A 24,987-nucleotide genomic window follows, 5' to 3' on the forward strand; every position below is an offset into this window, starting at 1 on the left:
TAAGTGATTTTAACTCGGCGCTAACAGCTTCTGGGATCGAATCCCGATTTCCGCCGTCCACCTCTATGCAGCCTTGAGCAAGAAGCCTTCCACTTACCCACTCGTTCATTATATGTATCTGTAATGTCTACAAATGACTAATAAACCACAATATTACTAAACAACTACTATTTAGTAATATAGCAGACGCTTTTGTCCATAGCGACATCCAAAGCATTTATTATCATTTATTCTAAGTTAAGTAGGTGGGGTTTAATGCTTTGGGACGTTGGGGATCGAACCTGGCCCCTTTGGGTTCCATCCGCCCTGGCCTATCCTGCAGGATCATCCCACCGCTGCTTTAAACAAGCTGAGATCCAAAGTCAGTCAAACACGTCTTCACCAAGCACCCCTTCCCCCCGTCCCACCCCACCCCAGGCCCTGCTGAAGGAGCTCGCGGCCAGCGTGAGCGACCTGGGCGAGCGGCTCGACGGCCAGGCCTCGCTCAGCGCCCAGCCCGAGGCCCTGAGGAGCCGGCTGCAGGAGACGGGCGAGGTGCGCTCGGAGCTGGAGCGGCGCCGCGCCGAGCTAGGCGAGGCGGAGAGGCTGTGCCAGGAGCTGAGTGCCATCGTGGACGAGCCCTACCTGAGGGAGGAGCTCAGCAAGCGGCTGGAGGCCGTCGGAGCGCCGCTGCGGAGCCTGGAGGAGCGCGCCGGTAAGTGGAGATTTGGGGGTGGTGGGGGTGGTGGTGGTGGTGGTGGTGGTGTTGGTGAAGGTCTCTCTTGTCTGGTTGTCAAGTTCCATTTATTTGATGAACATAAATACAGACTGACGGCACAACAACCACAACAATGCAATAAAGCACAGGGGTAGTAGAAAGGTTGTCATATGACGGGTGATTTGCTTTATGATCCGTTTGTTTTTTGCTTGTTCAAGATTGTTACCACCTTTCGGTTCAAACCTGAATCTTAAAGTTATAGTTTCCAGCATGATAGATGCAAAATAGTTGAGCGTAAATGACATCCATGATTATTTTTTTTTTATACAGGATACTTCGGTGAGATACAGGAAAAATAGAGAAGGAATCAAATGAAATACAGCAATTTACAAAAAAGAACTAAGAACATGGAAAACGACCAAAACAAAACATTCTCACTCTTTGACCAATTTCAACCCGTAGAGCAGCAAGCCACTTATCTTCCTGGGGATAACCAGCACTGGTCGACTGCACTACCAATATTCAGGTCAAACCGAATCCAAAAGTACAGAGAGCACACGACGAAAGAAGAAAGGGAATCTTTGATATTTTTTATCTTTTTCTCGTTTTAAGTTCCTGACGCTGAGATGAAAGTTAGTTTTTGATAGCAAACAGAGTGGAACTGGATATGATTCAACACCCTGCTGCCCCAGGCTAAAACCTCATGCTGCTGTCATATGATTTCAATATCCGGCTAGAGAAATGCAGTTGAACACACCCACAGCTCCCTGATAAATGATTAAAATCCAATTCCTTTGTTTGGCAGATGTAATCATGTTTGAGAGCAAACAGATGCAACCGTTGTTTTGTTAAACGTATTATCTCTCCAAATGTTATTAAAATATCCTACTTCTTCTATAGTTTTGACAGTCGATTGTTTTTATTACAGCGCAAAGTAAATAGACCAGTTGGATATACTAACAGATGTATTTCCCGAGCATCTCCAAATCCCACTTAATTATTTTTCAAAATCTGTCATACAAATTGTTTGGACAAAATCAAAAAACTCCTAACAAACTCTCACTTACACTCTCTCAATCTCTCTCTGTTTATCTCTCTCTTGGGCTGTCGCTCTCCTTCTCTCTCTCCCCATCCATCTGTCTTTCTCCTCCTGCTTCATTGTTTCTCTCTCTCTGTCTTATTCTCTCTGTCTCTGTCTCTCTCCTGGGCTCTCTCTCTCTCTCTTTGTCTGTCCCTCCTTGGCTCTGTCTCTCTCCTGGTCTCTCTCTGTCTCTCTTTCCTGAGTTCTCTTTCTGTCTCTCCTGGGCTCTTTCTCTCTCTCTCTCTCTCTCTCTCTCTCTCTCCTGGGCTCTCTCTCTTTCTCTCTCCTGGGCTCTCTCTCTTTCTCTCTCCTGGGCTCTGTCTCTCTCTGTGTCTCTCTCTCCTTTGCTCTGTCTCTCTTTCTGTCTCTCTCTTTGGGGCTCTGTCTCTCTCTCTGTCTCTCTCCTTGGCTCTGTCTCTCTTTCTGTCCCTCTCTTCGGGACTCTGTCTCTCTCTCTGTCTGTCTCTCTCTCTGTCTCTCCCTCTGTGGGGTCTCTCCCTCTCTGCAGCCGACGGTCTGTCCCAGCTGCAGGCCGCCCTATCCTCCACCCAGCAGTTCCAGCAGATGTTTGACGAGCTGCGCTGCTGGCTGGACAACCAGGCTGACACCAGGGACTCCTCGGCCGACTCCCTGCCCTGCCAGCCGGGCGCTCTGCGCTCCCTGCTGGCCCACGCCGAGGACCTCCAGCGGGGCATCGCCGCCCAGCGCGGCTCCTACGAGCTCCTCCAGGCTGAGGGCGCCTCGCTGCTCGCCGCGCTCCCCGCCGGAGGGGACGAGCGCTCGGCCCTGCAGTCGCGCCTGTCCGGCCTGCGCCAAGACTGGGACGGGCAGAACCAGAGGGTCACCGACCGGCAGAACCGCCTCAAGTCCACCCTGGCCAAGGCGGAGACGTACCAGCAGCACCGGGCGGAGCTGGTGCCCTGGCTGGAGGAGTGCGAGGGGAAGGACGCGGGGATACGGCCGTCGCTGGACCCCGCCGCCCTGGACGAGGCCCTGCAGAGGGCCCGGACGCTCTCCATGGACCTGGACAGGAGGCGCCCCCTGGTGGACGCCCTCAACACCGCGGCGGACCAGTTGCTGGAGCAGTGCCGGGTCGGAGAGGAAGAGGTACGTCGCTCGTTATTGAAGGGGTGTCTTCTTTTACTAAAAGAATGAACGATGTGGTTTGCTAACAGATTCAGCCAAAGCTGTGCATTATGATCTATGTTTGCTTTTTATCTATATATATATATGTTACATACCCAAAAGTCAAAAACAAATCGAGGCCACCCTAGTTTAAATGACGCTTGTCTCCAGTGACAACAGGTTCAACATTCACATTTTCTTTAAGACATGCTGGACTCCCTTCGTTGTGTTTTATAATGGCCAAAACAAAACCCCAGCCATGCTAACCTTTCCCCTCCCGTGGACGGCAGGTGCGCGATGAGAAGGCCCAGCTGAACCTCAGGGTGGACGGGCTGGGGGAGCGGGTCCACGACCACACCTCCCAGCTGGAGGAGCTGGCCGGCCGCCTCAAGGAGTTCCAGGAGGGGAGGCAGAGTGTGGAGCGGAGGCTGGATGCGGCCAAACACCAGATAGAAGTCCAGGAAGCTCTGGGGCCACAGGTAATGTGAACGGATCAGATTATTAGTATTCAGACAAAGAATGCACTTGACGATTTAGAAATGTACATCAGACAATAATGCAGAGTATATATTCCAATACTTTTTACCATGTAGTCGTTCTAACGGATCCGTTTATCCAAAGTGATGCATATCCTTAACAGGCAGGTAGGGTTTAGGCCTCTTGTCAAATGATGTCTATAGTAAGACTGTAGACTTTGGGGACTGATACCAGAACCTTTTGGCTCAGAGTAAAGCATCCCTACCACAAATAGTCCATCCTACCACCGACAGATTGTAATTGTTTTCTCTTCTAAATCATTGTCTTTTAAACCCTTTCCCTCTGCGGTCCACAGGCGTGCAGCGCAAAGAGCCTGGAGCGTCTGCGGAGCCAGCAGGAGGCCCTCCGGTCCCTGCAGCCCCAGGTGGTCTACCTCAGAGACCTGGCGCAGGGTCTGGTGCAGGACGCCCCCCAGACACCAGGGGGCGGCAGAGAGGGAGCAGAGAGGCTGCAGCAGCAAGCCACCGACACTGAGAAGGAGTATGAAGACGTTACAGAGAAAGTGAGAAGGGATGGGGTCTTCTTTATAAATTGTACAGATGTAAAAAAAAAAAACGCATGTAATTCTCTATCATTGGAACAGTGCCTATTATACAGTTTTTTCCCAGGAAGGCACAGGGGAAAAAGTAATGAGTGAGATCCTAGATTATTAGTCTTGAGTAGAAAAAGACCAATGAGAACAGCTCTTCAGGTCCAAGTGAATTTAGGTCAAGGCTGTGTATTAGTCTGCGTGGACCAGTGTCCAGGCGGTTGAGAAAGTGCAGAGAGTCCTGGGCTGTCAGGATACTAGCGCTATTTGAGTTACAGCTAGTCTTATATGGGCATTGTGGACGTCGTGGCTCTTTTAGTCATCGTTTGAAATGTAAACCACATGTACTGGAACACAAGGTACTATAACCATAACTACTATAACCATATTTCTCCTTTCTCGTCCCCAAACTTCCCCATACAAGGTCATTCCGACCCAAACCGTCCGCCAGGACTATCGTGCTCTTATGTATCGTGTCAAATATCTGTTTGTTTCACTTTAATAAGTTGGTCTGTTGCTGCTACTGCACAACCTAGTTTAGCACAGATAACTGGACAGAGTGCAGAGTAGCAATGCATATCAGAAATGCAAGGTGAACAACTTTTTATATTTTATTTGCCTAGTGAACAGCGACCACATATGGCTTATCAAAGTTCTTTCTAGATTATTTGTTATTGTATGATTATAATTGTAATGATTTTAAGTTCCACCTCGATATTACATGCATAAACCCCTTGTCTTCCACTTACATTGAGTAGTAGTAACTCTATTGTGTCTCCCCCCCCATCCCAGGTGGAGCAGTGCTCGGCAGCGCTGGAGTCGCGGCTGCAGGGCGTGGGCGAGGTGCAGACGCACGTGCGCGACGTCTTCTCCCGCCTGGCCGACCTGGACGACGAGCTGGACTCTCTGAGCCCCGTGGGGCGCGACAGCGACTCGCTGGCCTCCCAGGCCGAGGCGCTGCGCGGCCTCCTGGCGCGCGTGGGGGACCTGCGCCGCCAGCTGGACGGCCACGGGACGGAGTGCACCGCCATGCTGCGGCGGGAGGGCTCCTCCCCCGACCTGCTGGCGCTGCGCCGCGAGACGGAGGCCCTCAGCAGGCAGGCGGGCAAGGTGAGGGGGGGGGGGGGGGGGGAGAGAGAGAGAGGAGAAGGGGGGGGGATGGGGGATGAAGAGAGACAGCAGGTGGGGGTGAGAGAAGAGAAGGGGAGGGGGAAAACAGGGGAGAGAGAAAAGGAGAGGAAGGGGTGAAGAGCGAAAGGGGGAGACAAAAGAGATGGGGGGGGTGGGAGGGAGGGCAAGAATATGGATTGGGGAGATTAGGTAGGAAGGAGAGAGGACGACAAGGATGGTGGGAGTGGGTGAGATGATGGGAAGAGAGGGTGAAGAGAGGCAGTAGCGGAGTTAAGGGAGAGAGGTAGACATAGAGAGGGGAGAGAGACAGGAAGTGGAAGAGAAGAATTTGCATGTAGTAAAACTCACACACACACGATCACTGTTCTATTTCCTTCATCGAAGCTGACCTCTCTCCCTCCTCTCTCTCTCCCCCTGCAGCTGAACGAGCGAGGCCAGGTCCGCTTGGGCCAGATCGAAGACGCCGCGGAGAAGGTGCGGGAGTTCTACGGGCTGGTGGCCGAGCTGCAAGGCATGCTGGGAAGGGCCGAGGAAGGCCTGACCTCCCAGGGATTGGTCGGCACGGAGGTGGAGATCATCAAACAGCAGCTGCAGGAGTTCAAGGTAGGAGCTGAGTCTCTGTTGTGTGGGTCATCATAGAAGTGTTTGTGTGTATGTGTGTGCATAGGCGGGAGTGAGAGTGAAGGTGATGCTGTGGTGCTTTCTCAGCATTGCTCACCTCTCAGGGGAAGGTGAGGTGGTTCCGGGAGCCGCACGCTCGTCGTCCCTTAGCTTAATCCTGGAGAGCTTTTCTCACACACACACACACACACACACACACACACACACACACACACTCACACTCACACTCACACTCTCACACTCTCTCTCTCTCTCTCTCTCTCTGACTCACTCACTCTGACTCACTCACTCACTCACTCTGTCTCTCTCACTCACTCACTCACTCACTCACTCACTCATTCACTCACTCTCTATGTCTCTCTCTCTCACTCACTCTCTCTGTCTCTCTCACTCACTCAATCACTCTCTCTGTCTCTCTCGATCACTCACTCTGTCTCTCTCGATCACTCACTCACTCAATCACTCTGTCTCTCTCACTCACTCACTCACTCTCTCTCGATCACTCACTCTGTCTCTCTCGATCACTCACTCTGTCTCTCTCTCAGTCTCCCTCCCGTTAAACATTCACACACTAGAGCCTTCGAGTGTGTGCGTGTGCAAATGTGCGTGCATGAGTGTGTGTGTCTTCCAGGATCAGGGTTATTGCACACTTTCATAATTTGCAACATAAAAGTATGATGCGCCCCTTTTGTCACGGCGGAAGTGTGTTGGTTGAAGTACACACAAGCCCGCCTGGAACCCGGCAGAGATGCCTCACTGCCTCCGCGATTACCACGACCAGACTGTTGTCATAGCAACCAAACTGGGCACAGTTGGCAGCGGTATGAGTGAGTGATCAACACAGATGTATCTTGAAAGGGATCGGGCTGATTATGCCGAATAATAGAAACACATCGCATTCAAATGCCTTGGATACATGTTTTGTGTGAGGGCACAGATGTGAGATTTACAGTCTAGTTTTTTTATTTTTTTTTGATTCAAAGAGACCCAAATGGTATTTGGTCCAAAAGTTAAATGAAGATAATGTGTGATTACTGTTTCTCTTTCCCAGTCAGTTGTTTTGTTAAAGGCCTTCCCTTTTACTGAGTCAAATTAATATGTGTGTATGATAGGAAGACGGAACAGAAAAAAACACTCAAAGACAAAGCAGTTGTCTAATTTTGATCTTGGGATGGTGATATGTTGTATGTGATGTATCCTATGTCCTGCTGTGGTCAGCATTGACACTTTCTTGACTTCCATAAGGGTTGATGATCACCTATAGACTCTTTAGAAATAGACTTATGAACGACTGAACACCAGCAAGACACTTTTCCCAGGTGGAAACACGATTACTATGAAAACGTACGTTGCTCGATGCTCAATGCGCAATACATGTCGATGGCTGAGAAAGTGCAAGAGATTGTAAACATGCTATTAATACTAAATGTCTTCACTGCATTGACGCAACGTCCAGATGCGCTGAACGCGTCATCATGGTCCGTTGTAAATAGCTTTTACTGTTGGGCTGGAGTCAGCGTATGATGGCTGGGGACCCAGCAGGGACCTCTGTCTCTATGTGTTTCCCTTTTCATGGGTGCTGCGTCTGTGCCCATGACTTCACCGTATGTCTGAGGTCTGCCAACAGAGCAGGTTACCCAAGCCCACTCTCTCTTGACGGTTAACTGCAAAGAGAGCACTTCCTGGCCCTGATGTCATATCCTGTCCAGTGGTGAATGCTGTGCAGGCACGCAGCTATGCAGGCACGCAGCTATCCAGGACTGCAAAAGCCTGTTGAACTTTGCAAAGTCCCCCTTAACACGGGGACTTTGGGGTCAGCCGTGTCTTTGTGACCGTGTGATGGGCGTTTTGGATGAGAGGCCTGGTCCAAATTGTTTTAGTGCTTTTTAAATATTTAGTTGGAGTGCACTGCACGTCTCCTGAGTGTTGCCGCCATCAGGACATGTGGGAGGTTGAAAGAACATCTATTTTAATTTCCTCTTTCTCTTTTTCTTTCTGGCTTTCTGCTAAGCCTTCCTACCTTTGCCTTGTGTCCGACACACGTGTCTCTGATTAGTGTGTTATTTGTCTTTTTTCTTATTTTGCCGTTTGGAATGTGTGAGGACGGTTATTGATCTAAATGGCAACTCCAGCTCTCTCTCTCTCGCTCTGTCTCACTCTCTCTCCCCTTTCTCGCTCTCTGTCTGTCTTTGTCTCCCAGCCTCCTGCACTCCCACTCATGTACCCCTTCTGTCACGGCAGGGAAGATAAAGAGACCCAGATAGAGAGTAGGAGGTGGGTGAGAGAGAGAGAGAAAGAGAGAGAGAGAGAGAGACAGACAGACAGACAGAGACGGAGAGAATGAAGTTAGAAGATATGCGATGTAATTCTTCCTGAGTTGGACACGGACAAAGAAAGCGAGAATTGCACTTGTTTTACATCTGCCTCTATAAACAGATATGTCTACACGCTGTCTGCATGCATAATGTTTTATTTCAATGGACTACCGGCCGTTGAGAAAGGAGGTTCCTGCAAATATAAACACACGCACGCTAAAAAGAGAATGAAATGTGAACACAAATATAAATGGTGGCAGAAATAGTCTGTTTGTCTGCCTGTCTGTCTGTGTACTTTAATTTGAGCTCGGAGACTTTATTCATAGTGGGCAAGAAGTGGAGAAGAGGATATGTATATGCATCTCTGCACTGTTTAGATATAGATATATAGTGAAGAAGAGGAAGGGTTGACTCTTAAGGACAAAGAGATGCATATACTCGAAAGTATCACCCCCCCCCCCCCCCCCTCCCTCCCTCCCTCTCGCTCTCTTTCTGTAACTGATCCAGCTCGGTTCAGTTTGAACCTAAACATGTCTGTCTGGCCCCAGACCCCTTCCTCCCCCCTCCCTAGAACCCCATACACCCCCCTCCCAGCCCAGACCTCCCCTCCCCCACCAGACCCCATTTCCAGTCCAAAGCGATGATGTCATTCCTCCGTTCACAGAGGGATGGGGGGATGACATCGGTGTGTGAGTGTGTGTGTGTGTGTGTGTGTGTCACAGGGCCGTAATGGCTCCATTAAAGAGAGAGGTTATGTTTTCAGGTCAGGTCTTATTGTTGAAACTTCCCAACAGTGATCTCATAGCCCAGGTTCAGTGCGACAGAGGGAGGGGGGGGGGGGGGGGCAAAGTCACCGTGTTAGGGAAGTGAACTAGGAACAAGTTCTTCTCTATGTCTGTGTGGAAGGGACTCTGGAGGACCTCTCCATTCTGATTGCCTTTTTAGTAGCAAATTGGATGTCTTTGTTTTGCTAAAGCCTTTTGGGGAACATGTATTCATGTGGCCTCCGCCTGCAGTTCTGATTGCCATAATCCCCTTGCACACGAATGGATGGAGGAATGAGTGAACGAACGAAGGGGTTAAAACCTTTCTTTTTATTTGTATCTGATTTTCTGGTAAATATTATTTTTCCGCTTAACAAGACATAACCTGGGTGTGGTGTCTAGTGTAGTACATTTTAACCACTTTTACATGTTTTGTTGTGAAGAAGTGGAATATAGTATGTGTGCTTTATTTGAACTTCTTCATTAGTTGGTTGTGCGTGTGTGTGTGTGTGTGTGTGTGTTTGCAGGAGGGGGGGGGGGGGCATGCTTGGACAGCTGAGATTCCTGTTGCACCCTAAAAAAGGGAGACAGGAATTACAAACATCTACTTGTGCAGAAGGCACACACACACTCACACTGACACACACAAGCATAAATATAAATCTATGTATAATATATATATAACACTGGGTGGGGTGCAAACATCCATGTACATGTCCCTGCGCCCCTCTCTGCCCAAACAGCTGACACGGTCCTTGGGTGGGATACACACACACCTTGCCTGACACACAGAAAAACCATCCCTTTTCTGGAATGTCCATGTGCAGCTGTGTGTGTGGGGGTGCTTTAAATCATGAACCACACATAGAGCTGTCCTCACCCTGCTCCTCTCTCTCTCTCTCTCTCTCTCTCTCTCTCTCTCTCTCTCTCTCTCTCTCTCTCTCTCTCTCTCTCTCTCTCTCTCTCTCTCTCTCTCTCTCTCTCTCTCTCTCTCTCTCTCTCTCTCTCCAAACCCCCCTCCCTTGTCTCTACCTTCCTGTAAACCCCCTCTCCCGTCATATCACGACTCCCTCCATATATCATCCCATAGTCCCTCCACCTTGCCCCTCTCGCTCCTCATCCCATCCTAAGGCCTCTTGCCCATCTCACCATGAGTCACGGCGCTCGCCCACCAATGATTATGTCAGCAACTATTTTTGCGCTGGTTCTGGGTTCCAGTGTAAACCGGCTAAAATGGCAGAACTTCTAAAGAGGTTCTAACAGCCACATGCATATCCTTGTGGTTGTTTGTGTTTGGACATGAGCCATGGCAACACATATTCTCTTACTTTATTACTTTGTCTAAACACTTATTTGATGTATGTCTGGGTTGTTGATGAAGTTGATCTTATTTCCCAGATCACTGATAAAACTATTTGTGCGTTTTGGTTTGGCCATATTGCACTCCATGTCGCAATCTCCAATACTCACAAAAGTGCCTCATTGCTGCTTGTCAGATCTGGCATGTTCACCAGTATTTATGTATAACTACATCCTCTTTGAAGACTTGCTTACATAGTGGGATGCTGGTGTTGCCTGTGTGTTTGCTGGGGCGTGTCTGGTGTAGTGATGTCTAGAGTTAGAGTTCAGTTTGTGTGTGTGTCTGGGCGTTTGTTTGGGCTGATGTGTAAGTGTTAGAGTTCAGTGTGTCGACTAACCCGCCCTAACCCGCCCTAAACCATGCGTCACCCTGGTAACCCGATCTATCAGCCCTCTTTACGCATCCAAACACGGTCCTTACTGGACTAGATTTCTCTCAGTTTCTCTCTCTCTCTCCTGGACTTTGTTATCTCTCGTTCTACCTCCCTCCCGGTTAAGTTAATCAATTCTGTGTGTGTGTATGCCCAAGGGTCTGATTAAATCATGTAAACATAATTTCTCTAATATCATGAAGTTATTAATCTATCTGGCCCTCTCTTTAACCAATTCACACACACTCTTTCTCATCATGCCCCTGTCTGTTTTATTTTTCTTCTTTTTCATTTTTTTCAAATGGGCATGGTTAACAATATGTTTCAGATGATTTGATTCTTCTACTGCATCTGTATGTGTGTGTTGTCTTTATGAGTGCGTGAAAGCTGTATTGTTTCAGCTGTTGGAAGCTAAAACGACAAGGTTGGGCTTTCTCTCGCCCTCTTCCCACAGTTGGTTCTCTCTCTCTCTCTCTCTCTCTCTCTCTCTCTCTCTCTCTCTCTCTCTCTCTCTCTCTCTCTCTCTCTCTCTCTCTCTCTCTCTCTCTCTCTCTCTCTCTCTCTCTCTCTCTCATTCTGTCTCTGACATTCTGTTCAATGTTGGTCCCACCAGCACACAGAAAGCAATAGATCATCTATAAATAACATATAATCCAATTTTTCCAACATGATCCGATGCAGAAGATAGTGGATGTTCCGGGAGCGACAATCTGCTTGTTGTTTACTACCCCTCAATATCATCTGACATCGCCGATCTCAAAACGAGGGCTCTGGTCACTGAGTTCCCCAGAAGCCTCCACCTCCAGGCTTCATACAGCAGTAGAGGTGTGGGGAACAGGTGGAGAAAGTAGAGTGAGAACAGCAGGAGAGGAAGAGAATTGGGTGGAGTGTAGAGACAAGAGGTTGTTGTCTCTAATCTTAGTGCGTCAGGAGTTGAAGGTGAGCCCGTTTCACCTGTTCAGCTTCTAGTGCCTTGATAATGTGGAAAAGACCTGACCAAATCAATAACACATGGGCCGTTAAATAGGAACACACGCACACACGCACGCACGCACACACACACACACACGCGCACACACACACACTGCTTTAAAGGCTGCTGTCTGGTATTTTCCATTTCAGCTTTTATGTTCTTAAGATAATGTCCACAGACACACCGTAAATAACAAAGACAAAATCTGTCCCACAATCTGCAGTGTGATATGAATGTGGTGAGGAGAGGATGATTGACGGGCCTTATTGAGACAAAGAAGCGGGGGATGGGACTGTGTGTGTGTGTGCGTGTGCGTGTGTGCGTGTGCGTGCGTGCGTGCGTGCGTGCGTGCGTGCGTGCGTGGGATAGGGAGTAAGAGATTTGTGGGTGCATGCAGAGTTTCCCAGTTTCTTTGTCTCTGTCTGTCTGCCCTGAGGAGGTGGGGAACATTATCTGCTTTCACTTACACACACACACACACACGCATACACACACGTGTGCGCACACAGACAGACAGAACACTGTGCTAGTTAATATAATGCTCCCCAGGAGACTTGCAAGGGTGGATACCCACCAAGAGTGGTGCAGCCTGCATTTCTTAAGCTGCCTGGTTACAGGAGAGGGGGAGGGGAGGAGGAGAGAAAGAAAGGAAAAAATAAAGAGAGAGACGACACATAGACGAGAGTGGTGGATAAAAGCGTTAAAGACAGAACTTAAACTGCACGACTCATGGATTATATCTGCCTTTGTGTTGGCTGAATGGGGTGGGAAATGCATGTAAAAAGAGAGAGACAGTAGTGTGCTTTGCTTTTGACAGGTGCTCTCCTGCAAGGTACACAGCAACCCGGGAAAGTCAATAATGCACATTCCCTGTGTGTGTGTGTGTGTGTGTGTGTGTGTGTGTGTGTGTGTGTGTGTGTGTGTGCATGTGTGTCAACCGCTAAGTAGTTTGTTCTCGGGGGGCAAACAAAGGAAACCTGAGCCCTCTTACCTGTGGCCTAACAATGGCACGGTTAACCAGACCTGTTAGAGTAACGAAATTGAGAGTATTTACTTTTTTAATGCAAACACGGTGCAAAGATTGGCAGGGCTGCCTGTGGGGTTGCTCAGTAGGGTTGTTTGCTGGAAATCCACCAGAGTCCTGAGGAAAGCTACCAATATCCTTTAACTGTATTCCGCCTCTTCAACATCCCCGAAGAGGCGGACGACATTGCGCCTCTTTGAAGATGCGTCCCTCTGTTGGGGACGTCCGTCTGTCTTGGACGTGTTTGAGAAGAATTTCTAGTCCTGCCCTGGTAGGGAGAACTACTTTGTAGAAGCCTGGACCATTGGTGTGGGATGTGAACCCTTAACCGTGGCCGTGTTCCTTCGTGCTTTATCGACCACTGCTCTGGCCCTGCTAAGATGTCATAATATTAAATGAAGGATGGTTTGAAAGAGAGAAATGGATCAATTAATGGATGGATCATGGGTCATGGTTAGACAGATCAGGGTTATGTGGCAGAGGGGGGGGAGGGGGGGGATCAGGGTTTATGGGTAGAATATTTGAAAGTCAATAGTGAAAGCAAGGACGGGTAGGGGGGCGGTGGCTTTGTTTGAATCAGCGAATGAAATGACGGCTCCCTCTTCCCAGCCCCTCCTCCCACCCTTGGTAGCCTTCCCACATCTGTAAATACTTGGAGCTAATTGTGGTCTGATAGTGTACTGGCCAGCCACAGGTCCCACTGTGTGTGTGTGTGTGTGTGTGTGTGTGTGTGTGTGTGTGTGTGTGTGTGTGTGTGTGTGTGTGTGTGGAGGCCCAGTGACAAACCCCTTTTGTTTCTATAAAGACGTTTGCGTTGGACGAGGCCTTGACAGCTGCAGTGCAACTGACAGAGTGAGTGAGAGGAAGAGAGGGGGCATTAGGGGAGAGAGAGGGGGGCGAGAGCGGTTAACAAGAATGAGTGGCGTATTTAGCGTGGTTGACATGCAGATCACGGGAAAGTCTCAGCAACAGTTGAGAGGTTGAGCGAGAGACATGCAGGGAGAGAGAGAGAATGCTCCCTCCCTTCCATGATTATTAAGAATGTGTTTACAGGCAAAGGAATGAGAGAAGGAGTGAGCGAGTAAGAGAGCGAGAGAATGAAAGTTAGAGAGAGATTGAAGGCGTAGTTCAACAGTGATCAGATAGTTTTAAACAAACAGAGACTGGCTCATATAAGGAGCCAAGAGGGGGAGAATTAGGAGAGGGTGAGAGAGAGAGAAGCCTAGAGGGGAAAAAGAGGGCGAGAGAGAGGAGTATGAGGAGAAATAGAACAAAGCACCCAAATGGAGGGATGCTCTTAGTGAGCACAACCAGAGAAAGCAACCGGGGCCCAAGCTCTCACTCTCTCTCTCTCTTTTACCAGGGGCCCCAGGTTGCCCCGTCAGGCAGTATCCCCCTATTTTTGATCAGACTGGGTGGTTTGTTGTACATTTTGTGAACCCCCACAAGCCAACTTTCTTTTTTTTCCATTTGCCCCCCAGATATTTCACACTTACACACACGCACACCAATCTTCCTCAGTGAGATAGGGTTTCGATCAAGGCACAGATGGGTATGCACAAGTGGAGAATGTGAGAGTGTGTGTGTGTATGTAAGTGCTCACATATGGGAAGAAGGCCTCACATGAAGGAATGCTTTTTGACAGTCACTACTGCTCATTGTTAAAATGCCACAAATATTTCTGCTAGCGTCGTCCCAACACTGAGAAACTTTCCTCACTGAGTAAAAAAAAGCCTCTAAAAGCAGACGGCAATTCAATACACCAAAAATGAGAGAGAGAGAGAGAGAGAGAGAGAGAGAGAGAGAGAGAGAGAGAGAGAGAGACACTCTGGAAGGCAGAACACCGGGCTCATTATTGATAAGCTCGTTTTACCCCTCATTGAGAGTGTAGCTCCGCCCCCCCTCCCTCGAGCTCCCGTTCCCTCCTTCTCCTTTATTTCCCTCTGTATCATTTTACCCTCCGCGGACCTTGTTTTTTTGTGTTTCGACGGGGTGGGGTGGGTAATGACACACACACACACACACACACACACACACACACACACACACACACACACACACGTGGGAGAATTAGGAGTGGATTACAAACCTCAGAATAATGCAACCATTTCACACTGGTTGACAACCCCCAACCTCTCTCTCTCCCTCCCTCTCCCTCTCTCTCTCTTTCAATGTGTCACTTCTTCTCTCCCCCCTGGAACACTGATATCATCCAGCTCCCAGTCTGTTTCCTCATCAGTTATTCTTTAACCATTTTAATTAGTTCCTCTTTCTTTCTTTCGTTCCTACTATGCCGTTGCATGTCGGGAAAAGTGTGGGAAGTTATATACGTTTCGGGCATAGTGGATGGCCTTTCAGAATCATTCACCACGTGCATTTTTCCCTGGAAACAAAGAGGAATTATTCCCCTGTTCCACTCTTTTATTCTTTCCTCTCTTTCCCTCGTATCTGTAGCCCTGGCTCTCCTGGCGCCCCCTCCTAGCACTCTCCCGCAATGGTAACTCTGCCTCTCTTTCCCCCATGCTTTTCTCTCTCTCGCTCTTTCTCCCCCTCCCTCTCTCTCTCTTGCTCTCTCCTGTTCCCCCCCTCCCTCGCTCCCTCTTTCTCTCATGATGTGATTGGTTATTCATGCTGGGTTTTTTCCGGGTGAAAGGAAACCGGCATGATAAGAGCACTTCCTGTGTTTTAATACGAGCACAGGAAACAGAACAAGCGGAGCAGAATTCAAACAAAAACACTGTGTGAGCAAGCGTCTGAGGAAGGAGAGAGAGGGAGGGAAAGAGAGAGAGAGGCAAGGGAAAGAGGGAGGGGGGAGCGAGCGAGAGGGACGGACGAGCGAGCAAGCGAGAGAGTCAGAGAGAGAGAGAGACGGAGAGGAAAAGTGGGAGATTTTTTTAGCAGCTGCAAACCATTTCAGCTGTGCAGCGGCCTGAGAACAGATACTGGGAGAGAAAAACAAGTGAGACCACAAGCCAGGGAAGGCGAGAAAGTACAGGACAAAGAACACAGGGAAGACTCAAAGGATTAAAAATGGAGTTGACAGAAGAGGAACTGTGTCAGTGGGGAGTTTTCATACGATTTATCTAGAAGGAGTCCACAAGAAGGGGGGAGATTGTCCCAAAGAGGAAACAGAAGTGGGAAGTGTGTCTGCAGACTTTTGTTGTTCAATAGGAGAAAAAAAAGAAACGGGGGAAGGAAGAAAAGCAAAGGTTGGACTGGAGCATGAAGGGTTGTCTGGGTCTCTGCCCCCAGGATACAGTCCCACAGCTCACTGCCTGACTCCTTGCCTGCCTGCCCCGTCTGGTTGGCTGGTCCAGCCCTCCAGCCCACTCTATCAAGCCCCAGACACACCTCTCTTTGATATCTCTCCACCACCAACACCATCCCGGGAGCTGTGGCCAGCCCTGTGGGAGAAGAGAGGAGAAGCATGGAATAATGTGGATACGTCCATGGGGATTCTGAAGCTATGACTGGAGGACTTTGGACTGGGCGTAACTTGTTTTTTGCTCCATCTTTTGTTGTGGTCAAGTGTTTCTTTCTGCGTTGAGAAATACTTGATGGATAGTTGTGCTTGTTGCAAAATAACTTGCCTGACCGGGGGAATTGTATCTGGGATAACGATGACAGCGCTGTCAGTAGGCGGGACAGGGAGACCTCTCAGACAAAGATTTGAGTCCTTCCTGCAGGCGAGTGAGCGAGACTCTTTGTGATGGAAGCAGAAGAAAAAAAAGGAAGGAATAGAATAGCAGTAGGCTGCAAGAACGCTCACTGGGACTTTGCCGGGAGAAGGAGTTGCTACTATTTGTCTTCATAAAAGTTGTATTTTTCACATTGTTCCATCTCTCTCTGCATGTGCATTAATTTTTCAGTTTTTCCTTTTTTTTTTACCTCAGCTTTGTACCTTAAGTTTAGCCTGGAGCATTAGCCCTGGATCTTTTTATTTCTCTGGACGTCAGATCTCCTAAAGTTAAGGTTTATTGTTGTTTGCCCGACTTTCATCCAACAAACATTCCCCCCCCCCCGAACAAAAGGGAAGATGAAAGCGAGAGTAAACGGTGGGTGACTTATACTTACCTATCACCACGCAAGCCTTTTTCTTTTATATAACACCGAGTGGGATTTCTCACCTTAAAAGGAGCCTCTAACACTGCCATGCTGGCTCCTCGTTGAGCATGTCAAACTCCCTGCCGCTTTCCTGTTGTGCCGCGGAGAACAGAGCGGGCCAGCAAGGCAGGGTCTCCGGGACACCGAGAGGGGGGTCACGGGGGGGTTTCAATTGCGTGCACGGGGGGTCGATGGAAGTCGACGGGTAAATGTCAAGAGCAAAACAAAGGGATGATATCGGACCTCCTTATCCCGGACTGAAGCTTCTTTGGACGAAGAGGTGTTAACTGTTCATCTTGTCCGCGATACCCTTTTCAGCTCGTTCCCTCATGCCTCATGCCTCGCTCCAAAGAAACCTGGAAATAGACAGAGTTGGTGATTAATATGTTGCCATGGGGGAGGGCTGTCTCCCCCTCTCCCGCGATGATGTCTCCCGACAGAATGAGTGACATGCCAAGGAACAACGCTTGGTTGTTGAGATGACATAGCCCCGTACCTTGTTAAGTACCCTTGGATTTATACCGTGGATTATAAAATTTAAACAGAAAACATTGAAGGATTATATTGGAACGCAGCCTCACGGACTGATTTAATGTTTTGTTGATGGTTACATTTTTGTGGATTTTGTAAACGGGGAGGAGAGTGGAGTACAAATATTTCCTACTTTTTGTTGGAGTTTATCCATGTGAGCTGTCCCTGTGTAGCAACCCTGCAGAGTTGCCTCAACTAGGCTCAGTAAGTGATAAACACTGGTTTCTCTGGTGATAATACCTGGGCAAAAAGGGACAACATGGGGAAGCCCCTGAGCCGCCCGGACTGTCTGAGGCAGAACCCTCGCTGCCTGGGTAAGGGGGACGAGGAAGAGGCCTACATAGAGGACTGCTACGTGCCACAGCGCTCAATCTACGACACCATGCGTATCAATGAGCAGATCGACCAGGGGACCAAACTGAACCAGCCTTCCAGAGGCACCTTAGGTTCTGGAGGGGAAGGGAGGGGAGAGGGCAGCACGCTGTCCAGCAACGGCACCATCGGCACGGACATCGGCAGTGTGTTTCTCCCCCGACACCCGGACAACACGGGAGTGAAACGACTGGACGAAAGGGTGATCTTTGACGCGCTGAAGCTGACGGGGGACCCACAGACCATGTCACCGCTGGTCGGCCTTGTGAGTTCTGGTTTGTCCATCACGCCCTCCACCTCTGCGTCCAGCGGGGTGGCAGCAGTGGCCAAGAGGCGTCATCAGGGCAGCGACAAGAAGGACAACCCCAACCGTCGCTCTTGGAAGGCCTTCATGCCCCCAAGTTATCCAGAGTTTGCGGAGAGACTCGAGTTCTCCCCCGCAGAAAGTGCAGAGAAGCGTCTGTCCGGGGCAGGAATCCCCTTATCGCCTTTGCAGCCTTTCCCTCCTTTGCCACAAACCCTACCGACGTCCTCAGCGCCTCCTGTACCTCCTCACAGATCTTCCCCACTTTCCTCCGCTTCACACACTCCACCAGTCTCCTCGTCTGCTTCGACACCGACTGCTAGTCCTGTACCTCCCCTTCAGCATCACCCTCCTAGTCGGCAGAAGCAGCTTCATCCTCTGCTACAAAAGCATCAGAAACAGACTCACGCTCTGCCTTCGCCCTCCAAAGAACATCCAGCTGCCTGCAGCCTAGTCCCCACAGCCCAAGCCTCTGGAAGTACGTCACCTACAAACACACCTACCTCCAGACACGGCGGAAGGAGGAAAGAGAATTACAGACGGCCAACGGCGTCCCCCAAAGCAGTACCGAGGAGAATCCTGGAGGAGCCCGTTGAGGTGCCTAAAACCTCAGACTCTGAGAGTGACTCTGCTCCTTTGGAGCAGGACCAAGGGGACAATGCTCCTCTCCTGCCACCGAGGCCAGTCTTCTGTCCGCCTACCAAAGCCCGCACCTGGCCCCGTGGTTTGACAAGCAGTAGGAAGAACCAGGTAGGCCTTAGGCATAACTTCCCTGTCCTCCCCCCTTTGCCGCCCCTAATTGGGGAAGATAGTGATATGGACGACGAGTCAGTTTACCTCCTGGAACCTCCATCGCCATTCCTCCAGGAAGAAATAGGGATGGTTTATGGTGGACTACCCCTTACCCCCTGTGTGAGTCAGGAGGGAACTGGAGAGGGTCTCCTAGGCTGGGGCAGTGAGCTCAGAGAGCGTACTGCGTCTGAGCTCAAATTCGAGGAGGATGAACTTCAGATCCTCGCAGAGCTTGAGGAGGACAGAAATCCGCCGCAGGATGCGGATGAGCTGCGGAACATGATTGAGATGGAGGAGGCAGAGAGAATAGAAGAGGAGAAAAGAGTGCAGAGAGAGGAGCGTGAGTGGGAGGCGGTGCTTAAGATAGAGAATAGAGAGATTATCGACCTCTCTTGGGATAAAGAAACACTGGAGTCTGAAAGCTGGGACATTACCGGCTCCTCAGGACACTGGCCTCTACTCACGCCCCCAATGGGCTTTGGGGGCTCTGAGGTACCCAGTACTTCACCCTGCCAAAGCTCAGGGTCTGAGTCTGATGACCTATTCTTAGAGCTGGAAAGACAATGCCTAGAGGACCTAGGGGCAGAAGGAGAGGAGATGAACGTAGACTCCGAGCCCCTTGATCCCTACGCCCTTCCTCGTTGGGAGGAAGAGGCCACGCAAAGTGAAGGAATAGTTCCGACTGACTTTATAGACTTGGAGGGAACTCTTCCTCTTGATTCAGTTCACAGGGAAACCCCCGATGTATATGAGCCACAGCTAAAAGATTCTAGAACTGATTCAGAGGTAGATCCCTCCGAATCCATAGAGAAAATGTTTTTCAAGTATCAGCACTTTGACTCAATGCGAACACGAGACCATGAGAATGAACATGGCTTTATCGATGACTCGTACGATATTGAGTATGCAGAAGGAAAGGTGTTGGAGGAAGACTGTAGCTACCCAACAGACTCTTTTCTCAGGCAAATCCCAGAGTCAGACTCCAGCGGCTTCCCCATGTCGTCCCAGCCAGAGGGAACCGCAACGAGTGACCACACTCAGCAGCAGCCTGCCGAGGCAGAGACAGACCTGGATAGTGGCGCTTTGTCTGGCAGAGAGTGCGAAGACGTTGGAAGCGACCGGGAGGAAGATGAGCCTGTCCAGACAACCTCTCTCTCATCCAGCCCGTATGAAGAGGAGGTGGAGGGAGAGGAAGATGAGGAGGAGGTGGAGAATAAGGCTTGGGAGCTAGACGAGGAAGCAGAGATGGAGACTGCTGAGTGGGATGCTTATGACCAATCAGAGCCGAGTTTGGACAGTACTGATGAGCCTCAAGAGAAACAGTACCTCGAGAACCTGCACATGAAGGAAAATGAAGGGCAAATCGACCAAGATTGTACACAGGATGTTGACGTAGAAACTTCCTGTCGGGAAGAGCAAGTCTCTTCTGAATCTATCCACGTTGCCGTGGAAATGACCTGTGAACCAGAAGCCCCCCTGTTGGCCTCGGAGAGCCTCGGAGCCTTGGACGCAACAGACGTAGCATGGGGTGGGAGCGTGTCAGAGGAGGCCTCAGAAGAGAAAGACACAGAATCACCGACCGTAGTTACCAGCACCCCGAAATCAGACGATACCCAAAACTCAGACCTTGACACTGCACACTCAGTCCCACTCTCTCCTTCATTAGAGTCTCCCTTTAAAGAAGACTATGATGGTGCGGGGCTAGCTAGTAAGGACTCTGAGGCCTTTGTGGTATCTGACAGTTTTGTTTACCTGGCTGTGTCCGCACCTCCCCAGTCCGCCGTGGATGGACCCCCCTCTCATATGGAGGCCGCCTCCACTCCTCCCAGCCCCGTCTCCAAACAAATCACCTGTCCACAACCAGAAGAGGATGACGAGGAGGAGAGGGCCTTCCTCTGCAGCGATAGTTTCATTTACCTGGCGGCCCCTGAACGCCCGCAGCCGGGGCCGTCGGACGCCAGCTCCGCTTGTGAGGAAGCCCAGGAACTGGACTTGGACTCGTACTCTGAAGGGACCCAGTCTGGGATGGACGGGGTGGATTTTGCTGTCGGCTCTATGACCGGAGACAGCGACTGGGAGTCTGATGATCCGGCCCTGGATCCCCCTCCTCGGCCCCAGTCCTTCGTGGCTGGGGACCAGGCCTGGGAGCTATTGGAAGTGGGTCTGCTGGGGGAGCTCTTCAGTCTGCCTGAGGACCACCTAGACCAGACTTGCAGGCCCCAGGGAGAGGGATCTGGGTCGGGAAGTAACACCTGTGACACAAACCCCCTCCCTGAATCAGATGAGGAATTGGATGAATCCACTACCCCCTTGCCGTGCTCTGATATCGACGCCCAAGTAGAGGTACAACCGTTGCTCTTGCTTTCTATTGCAGTGTTCCTACAGTTTTATAGTGTGTGTTTAATGTGGTAATTGGTTGCAGCAGGAGTGTAGTATTGGTATTAGCTCGTAAACAGCATGGTCTGATTCGATAGTACTTCAACACATCAGTGATTCATAATGTGTTGAGATCAACCTAGTAAATCGGGTTTAGGGTCCAAGACAAGCTTGAGAGAATATAAATTGTTTTCTTTCTTCCAAAACCATATATGGTATTGGGGCGTTTAGTCTTGTGTTAAATCCATGAACTGCTACAGATGATGTAGCTGGAGAAATGCCTGCTAGTGTGGAAATGAAAGGGAATGAAATGTATGTACAAATACTGTGACACATGGAGGGGCAAAAAGGGTGTCTTTAGAAAATGCATTAGGGATGTGGCATTCTTGACATTTCTTCATTTAAAAACGTCTAGCCATTGCTTCAATGCTCTAATTAAGAGTGACTGATTTTACAACTGCTCAGGCGACGGCCTATTGTTCTCAACTCCTACAAATCCTGTGAGCCAGAGCCTGGCCCAAAGCGATTTAATAAGAAAAGCGCTTCTTAAGTAGTAAAAAAAAGTGAAATCCCAGCTTTTTGAATGCATTGGATGTGGACACGCATGGTAACGGATGTAGCTGACGTGAAGATGCTTAGCCTGAGAGGCGGCTAGCCTGAAAGAATCAGGCCAAGTGGCTTAAGACTAGCTGTGAATGTAATGCATGCAGACATAGCATGGAAAATTCATCTCTAGGAGGGGCCCAGCTATGCAGACGCCACAATTAGCTAGCGGTGTTTCAGTAGTAGAGCTTTAACTTATTGCAATACGATACGTTGAGGGGGTCCTGCTACTTATAGGAAAGCAGCCTACCAACCAGGGGTCATTAAGTGTGTGTGTGTGTGTGTGTGTGTGTGTGTGTGTGTGTGTGTGTGTGTGTGTGTACATGTGTGTGTACATGTTTAATGAATGTGAATGCACGCATTCACACTATTATAAGTGCATTCAGGTTTTGTATATTTATAGAAGCCGTTTGAGCTAAATCATTTGTGTGTGTTTATGTGTGTGCGTGTGGCCAATAAACTTTGCTATGTTGTCTAAATGTAGTCGGGATGTTGGTCTAAAATGCGGTGTTGGCAATTGCAGTGAAGCTGTGATAGAGTTCAGGATAGCAAAAAAGTGGCTCCGATAGTACGTTTAGACTACAATTCAACTTTTCTTTTCATTACTTCTTTTATTTCTTGAGTCCCTCAATATGATTCAAGCTCACAGTGCGCCATTACAGAATGTTCATAGTGATTGTTGGTCTTGGACGGGAGTCTTGTTTGGTAATGTCACTACGTCTTTAGCTGCTCATTTGTTTGACTGTATCCAGATGAGTGTGTGTGTGTGTGTGTGTGTGTGTGTGTGTGTGTGTGTGTGTGTGTGTGTGTGTGTGTCAACACATCTGAGAGGGTCCTGGTATATCTCAGTCTGTTCACGGTGGCCAAGAATTTGCCTGATACCAACTGTGTTTGTCTGCCTTGTTGTTTGACTGCTGCACTTCTTTTAGGAATGTGTTGGTTTTTTTGACATTGGTAACAGCAGGATGAATGGACATACAGGCAGCATGCATCAAATGGGTTTTTGACTAGGTTTGAGTTTTTTTTGATCATTTTACTACACTTCTACAAGTGTTTGTGTGTGTGTGTGTTTATCAGTGAATGTGTTTATTTATATCCCTGCCCACTCAGGGAGAGTGTTTAATTAGTGTGTCTGTGATTTTTCCATCTTAGCCTATCTCCCCCGGCTACATTGTATTGGGATGCTGTGAATGCCCTGGCTTCCAGTTACTCCCAACACAGAGTGTGTAGAAGTAAACAGCACCTCAATGACGTCAGTACTCAGTACAGTATAAATCTGTAATAATTTAATCAAGAAACTACAAAGGGGTAAAAAATGAATAAGTGTTAATATTACAAATCTTTATACACAATGGTTATTTTCAAAAGTTTTCTTTCATTTTAAGTCTTTAGGACCAGATTAGACTTTAAGTTGTATTGTTTCATTTGTAAAGGGAGCTGTGGGCTGTGACCGTCTTTACTCTGTCCTCTCGCTTACTCCTCCTCCTCTCCCTTACTCCTCCTCCTCTCCCTTACTCCTCCTCCCTCTCACCAAGGTTGAACGGTTTTGTTGAAGAGATAAGAAGGTGAGAAGTAAACAAAACAGGGCTGTCTTGTGTGTGTGTGTGTGTGTGTGTGTGTGTGTGTGTGTGTGTGTGTGTATGCCTGTCTTTTCCTGTGTGTGTCTGTGCTTTCCTCTGCGTGTGTGTTTGTGCACTTCCCTCCCTGTGTGTGTGTGTGTGTGTGTGTGTGTGTGTGTGTGTGTGTGTGTGTGTGTGTGTGTGTGTGTGTGTGTGTGTGTGTGTGTGTGTGTGTGTGTGTGTGTGTGTGTGTGTGTGTGTGTGCACCTGTGCGCATGCGTTCCAGTGTTTGTGTGCAGTAGATGCCAGTGCCTATATGGCCAAACAAAGCCATCAAGACTGTTTTGGGAATATAAATATAGACGGAGGATAAGTATGTGCCCAAGTATAAACTGTTCACTCTGACCCGGAGCACAACTCCAGCCCTCAGTTAACAGCACATAACTCTCCTTCTCCATTTGTTTGCAGCTGTGACTTTTCTTCCTCTGTATCTGACATTTACTCTTCCTTCTACTGTATTTTATCCATCTCTTACTCTGCCAATGTTTCCGTTCGTCAGTCTCCATCCGTCCGTCTTTCTCCACCATCTCCCACTCAGGCCACGGTCGTCAAATGTGTTTCTATGTCCGTCCTTGTGTCTGATGCCTGCCTGGCTTCCTGGACTGTTCGTCTTGTCTATCTGCTGTCTGTCCCCCTTCATTCCCCCGCCTCCCTCCCTATCTCTCTCCCAATTCCCCCCCCTCTCCCATTTTCTTCTGCTTCGGTGCACAGCCAGGAATCACGAGTGTTTGTTTATTTACTGTCACCCCCAGGGGAAAGAAACCCAAGCTGAACTTGGTCCGTTGTTTTTGTAACGGGGATATTAAGCAAATTCAAAGAGAGCGGTAGAGAGCCACTTGCAGAGAGGGAGTGAGATAGAGAGAGACTGGCTGAGAGTGACTGGGACAGGGAGGGAGAGGGAAACAATGAGGTAGAGGACCAGACAAGACGTTGTGGAAGGCTTTGGGTGGAGACCAGCAGGCTATTGTTTGCACGGAGAAGCACCTGCCAGACAGGCAGATAAGACCGAGCAACAATGATAAGAGAGCTGAGCTGGCAGGCAAATACACAAGCAGACGGCCCTTTGGATTAATACACGTGTGTGTGTGGGTGTGTGTGTGTGTGTGTGTGTGACTGTGTGTGTGTTTTTCCTCCTGCATATGTGCATTTGTTTGCTGGCAGGAGAATAAGAGATTTACAGACAGACAAAAGGACAGATGGACTACTGTATCATGCTGTTTAAGGGCCCGGGGAGAGAGTCGTATGACCCACTCTCTGCCTGAGACCATGCGTTTTTTTCACTACTCCAACATTTTCTGGATCTATGTTTCATGTGCTTTCAGTGAAAACGTTTAAAGAGGCTCTGAAATATTCAAGTTTATGGCTATGACGGCGGTGATAAGGGCAGGATTATTCAGTGACATTGCATTAAATACGTTAGAATGCGTAGATAATTAGGTGTTTTAGAGAGAACCAGAATGTGTGTTTCTATGATGTATTGAACCATTTGTAGTGTGCTAGTTTTAACAGTAGTTCATTTGGGCAAATGGTAACCTTGATTCCTATGTGATCTAGCGTCTTTTTGTTGGTGCCTTTTCAACCATAACACACCAGCCCATAATAATCCACAGCCTGCCATAATGTTGTCCAGTAACCGATGAAAGGACATTGGACCCCAAAATGCACCAGACTGTTGAGAGATGGAACAGGTTGCAGAAGGACAGAGAGGGGCTGAAATGGAAAATCATAGGAGAGAAAAACAGGGGGAGGGAAACAGCGG

At 49.0% G+C, this 24,987-nt stretch overlaps 1 protein-coding gene across 14 annotated transcripts in view; it reads left to right on the forward strand.

Annotated features, from left to right (window-relative positions):
* The window catches only part of macf1a (microtubule actin crosslinking factor 1a), a 164,970-nt gene that overhangs the window by 102,798 nt on the left and 37,185 nt on the right, over positions 1-24,987 (forward strand). For all 14 annotated transcript variants that reach the window (XM_079748815.1, XM_079748828.1, XM_079748823.1 and 11 more), the window contains 6 exons: positions 418-694; positions 2,287-2,885; positions 3,194-3,382; positions 3,736-3,942; positions 4,762-5,079; positions 5,521-5,703. In XM_079748815.1, the coding sequence (XP_079604941.1) occupies positions 418-694; positions 2,287-2,885; positions 3,194-3,382; positions 3,736-3,942; positions 4,762-5,079; positions 5,521-5,703 (1,773 nt within the window). The remainder of the gene's footprint in view (positions 1-417; positions 695-2,286; positions 2,886-3,193; positions 3,383-3,735; positions 3,943-4,761; positions 5,080-5,520; positions 5,704-24,987) is intronic.

The sequence above is a fragment of the Pollachius pollachius genome (genome assembly GCF_949987615.1).
Source record: "Pollachius pollachius genome assembly, chromosome: 13".
NCBI classification, from domain to species: Eukaryota; Metazoa; Chordata; class Actinopteri; order Gadiformes; family Gadidae; genus Pollachius; species Pollachius pollachius.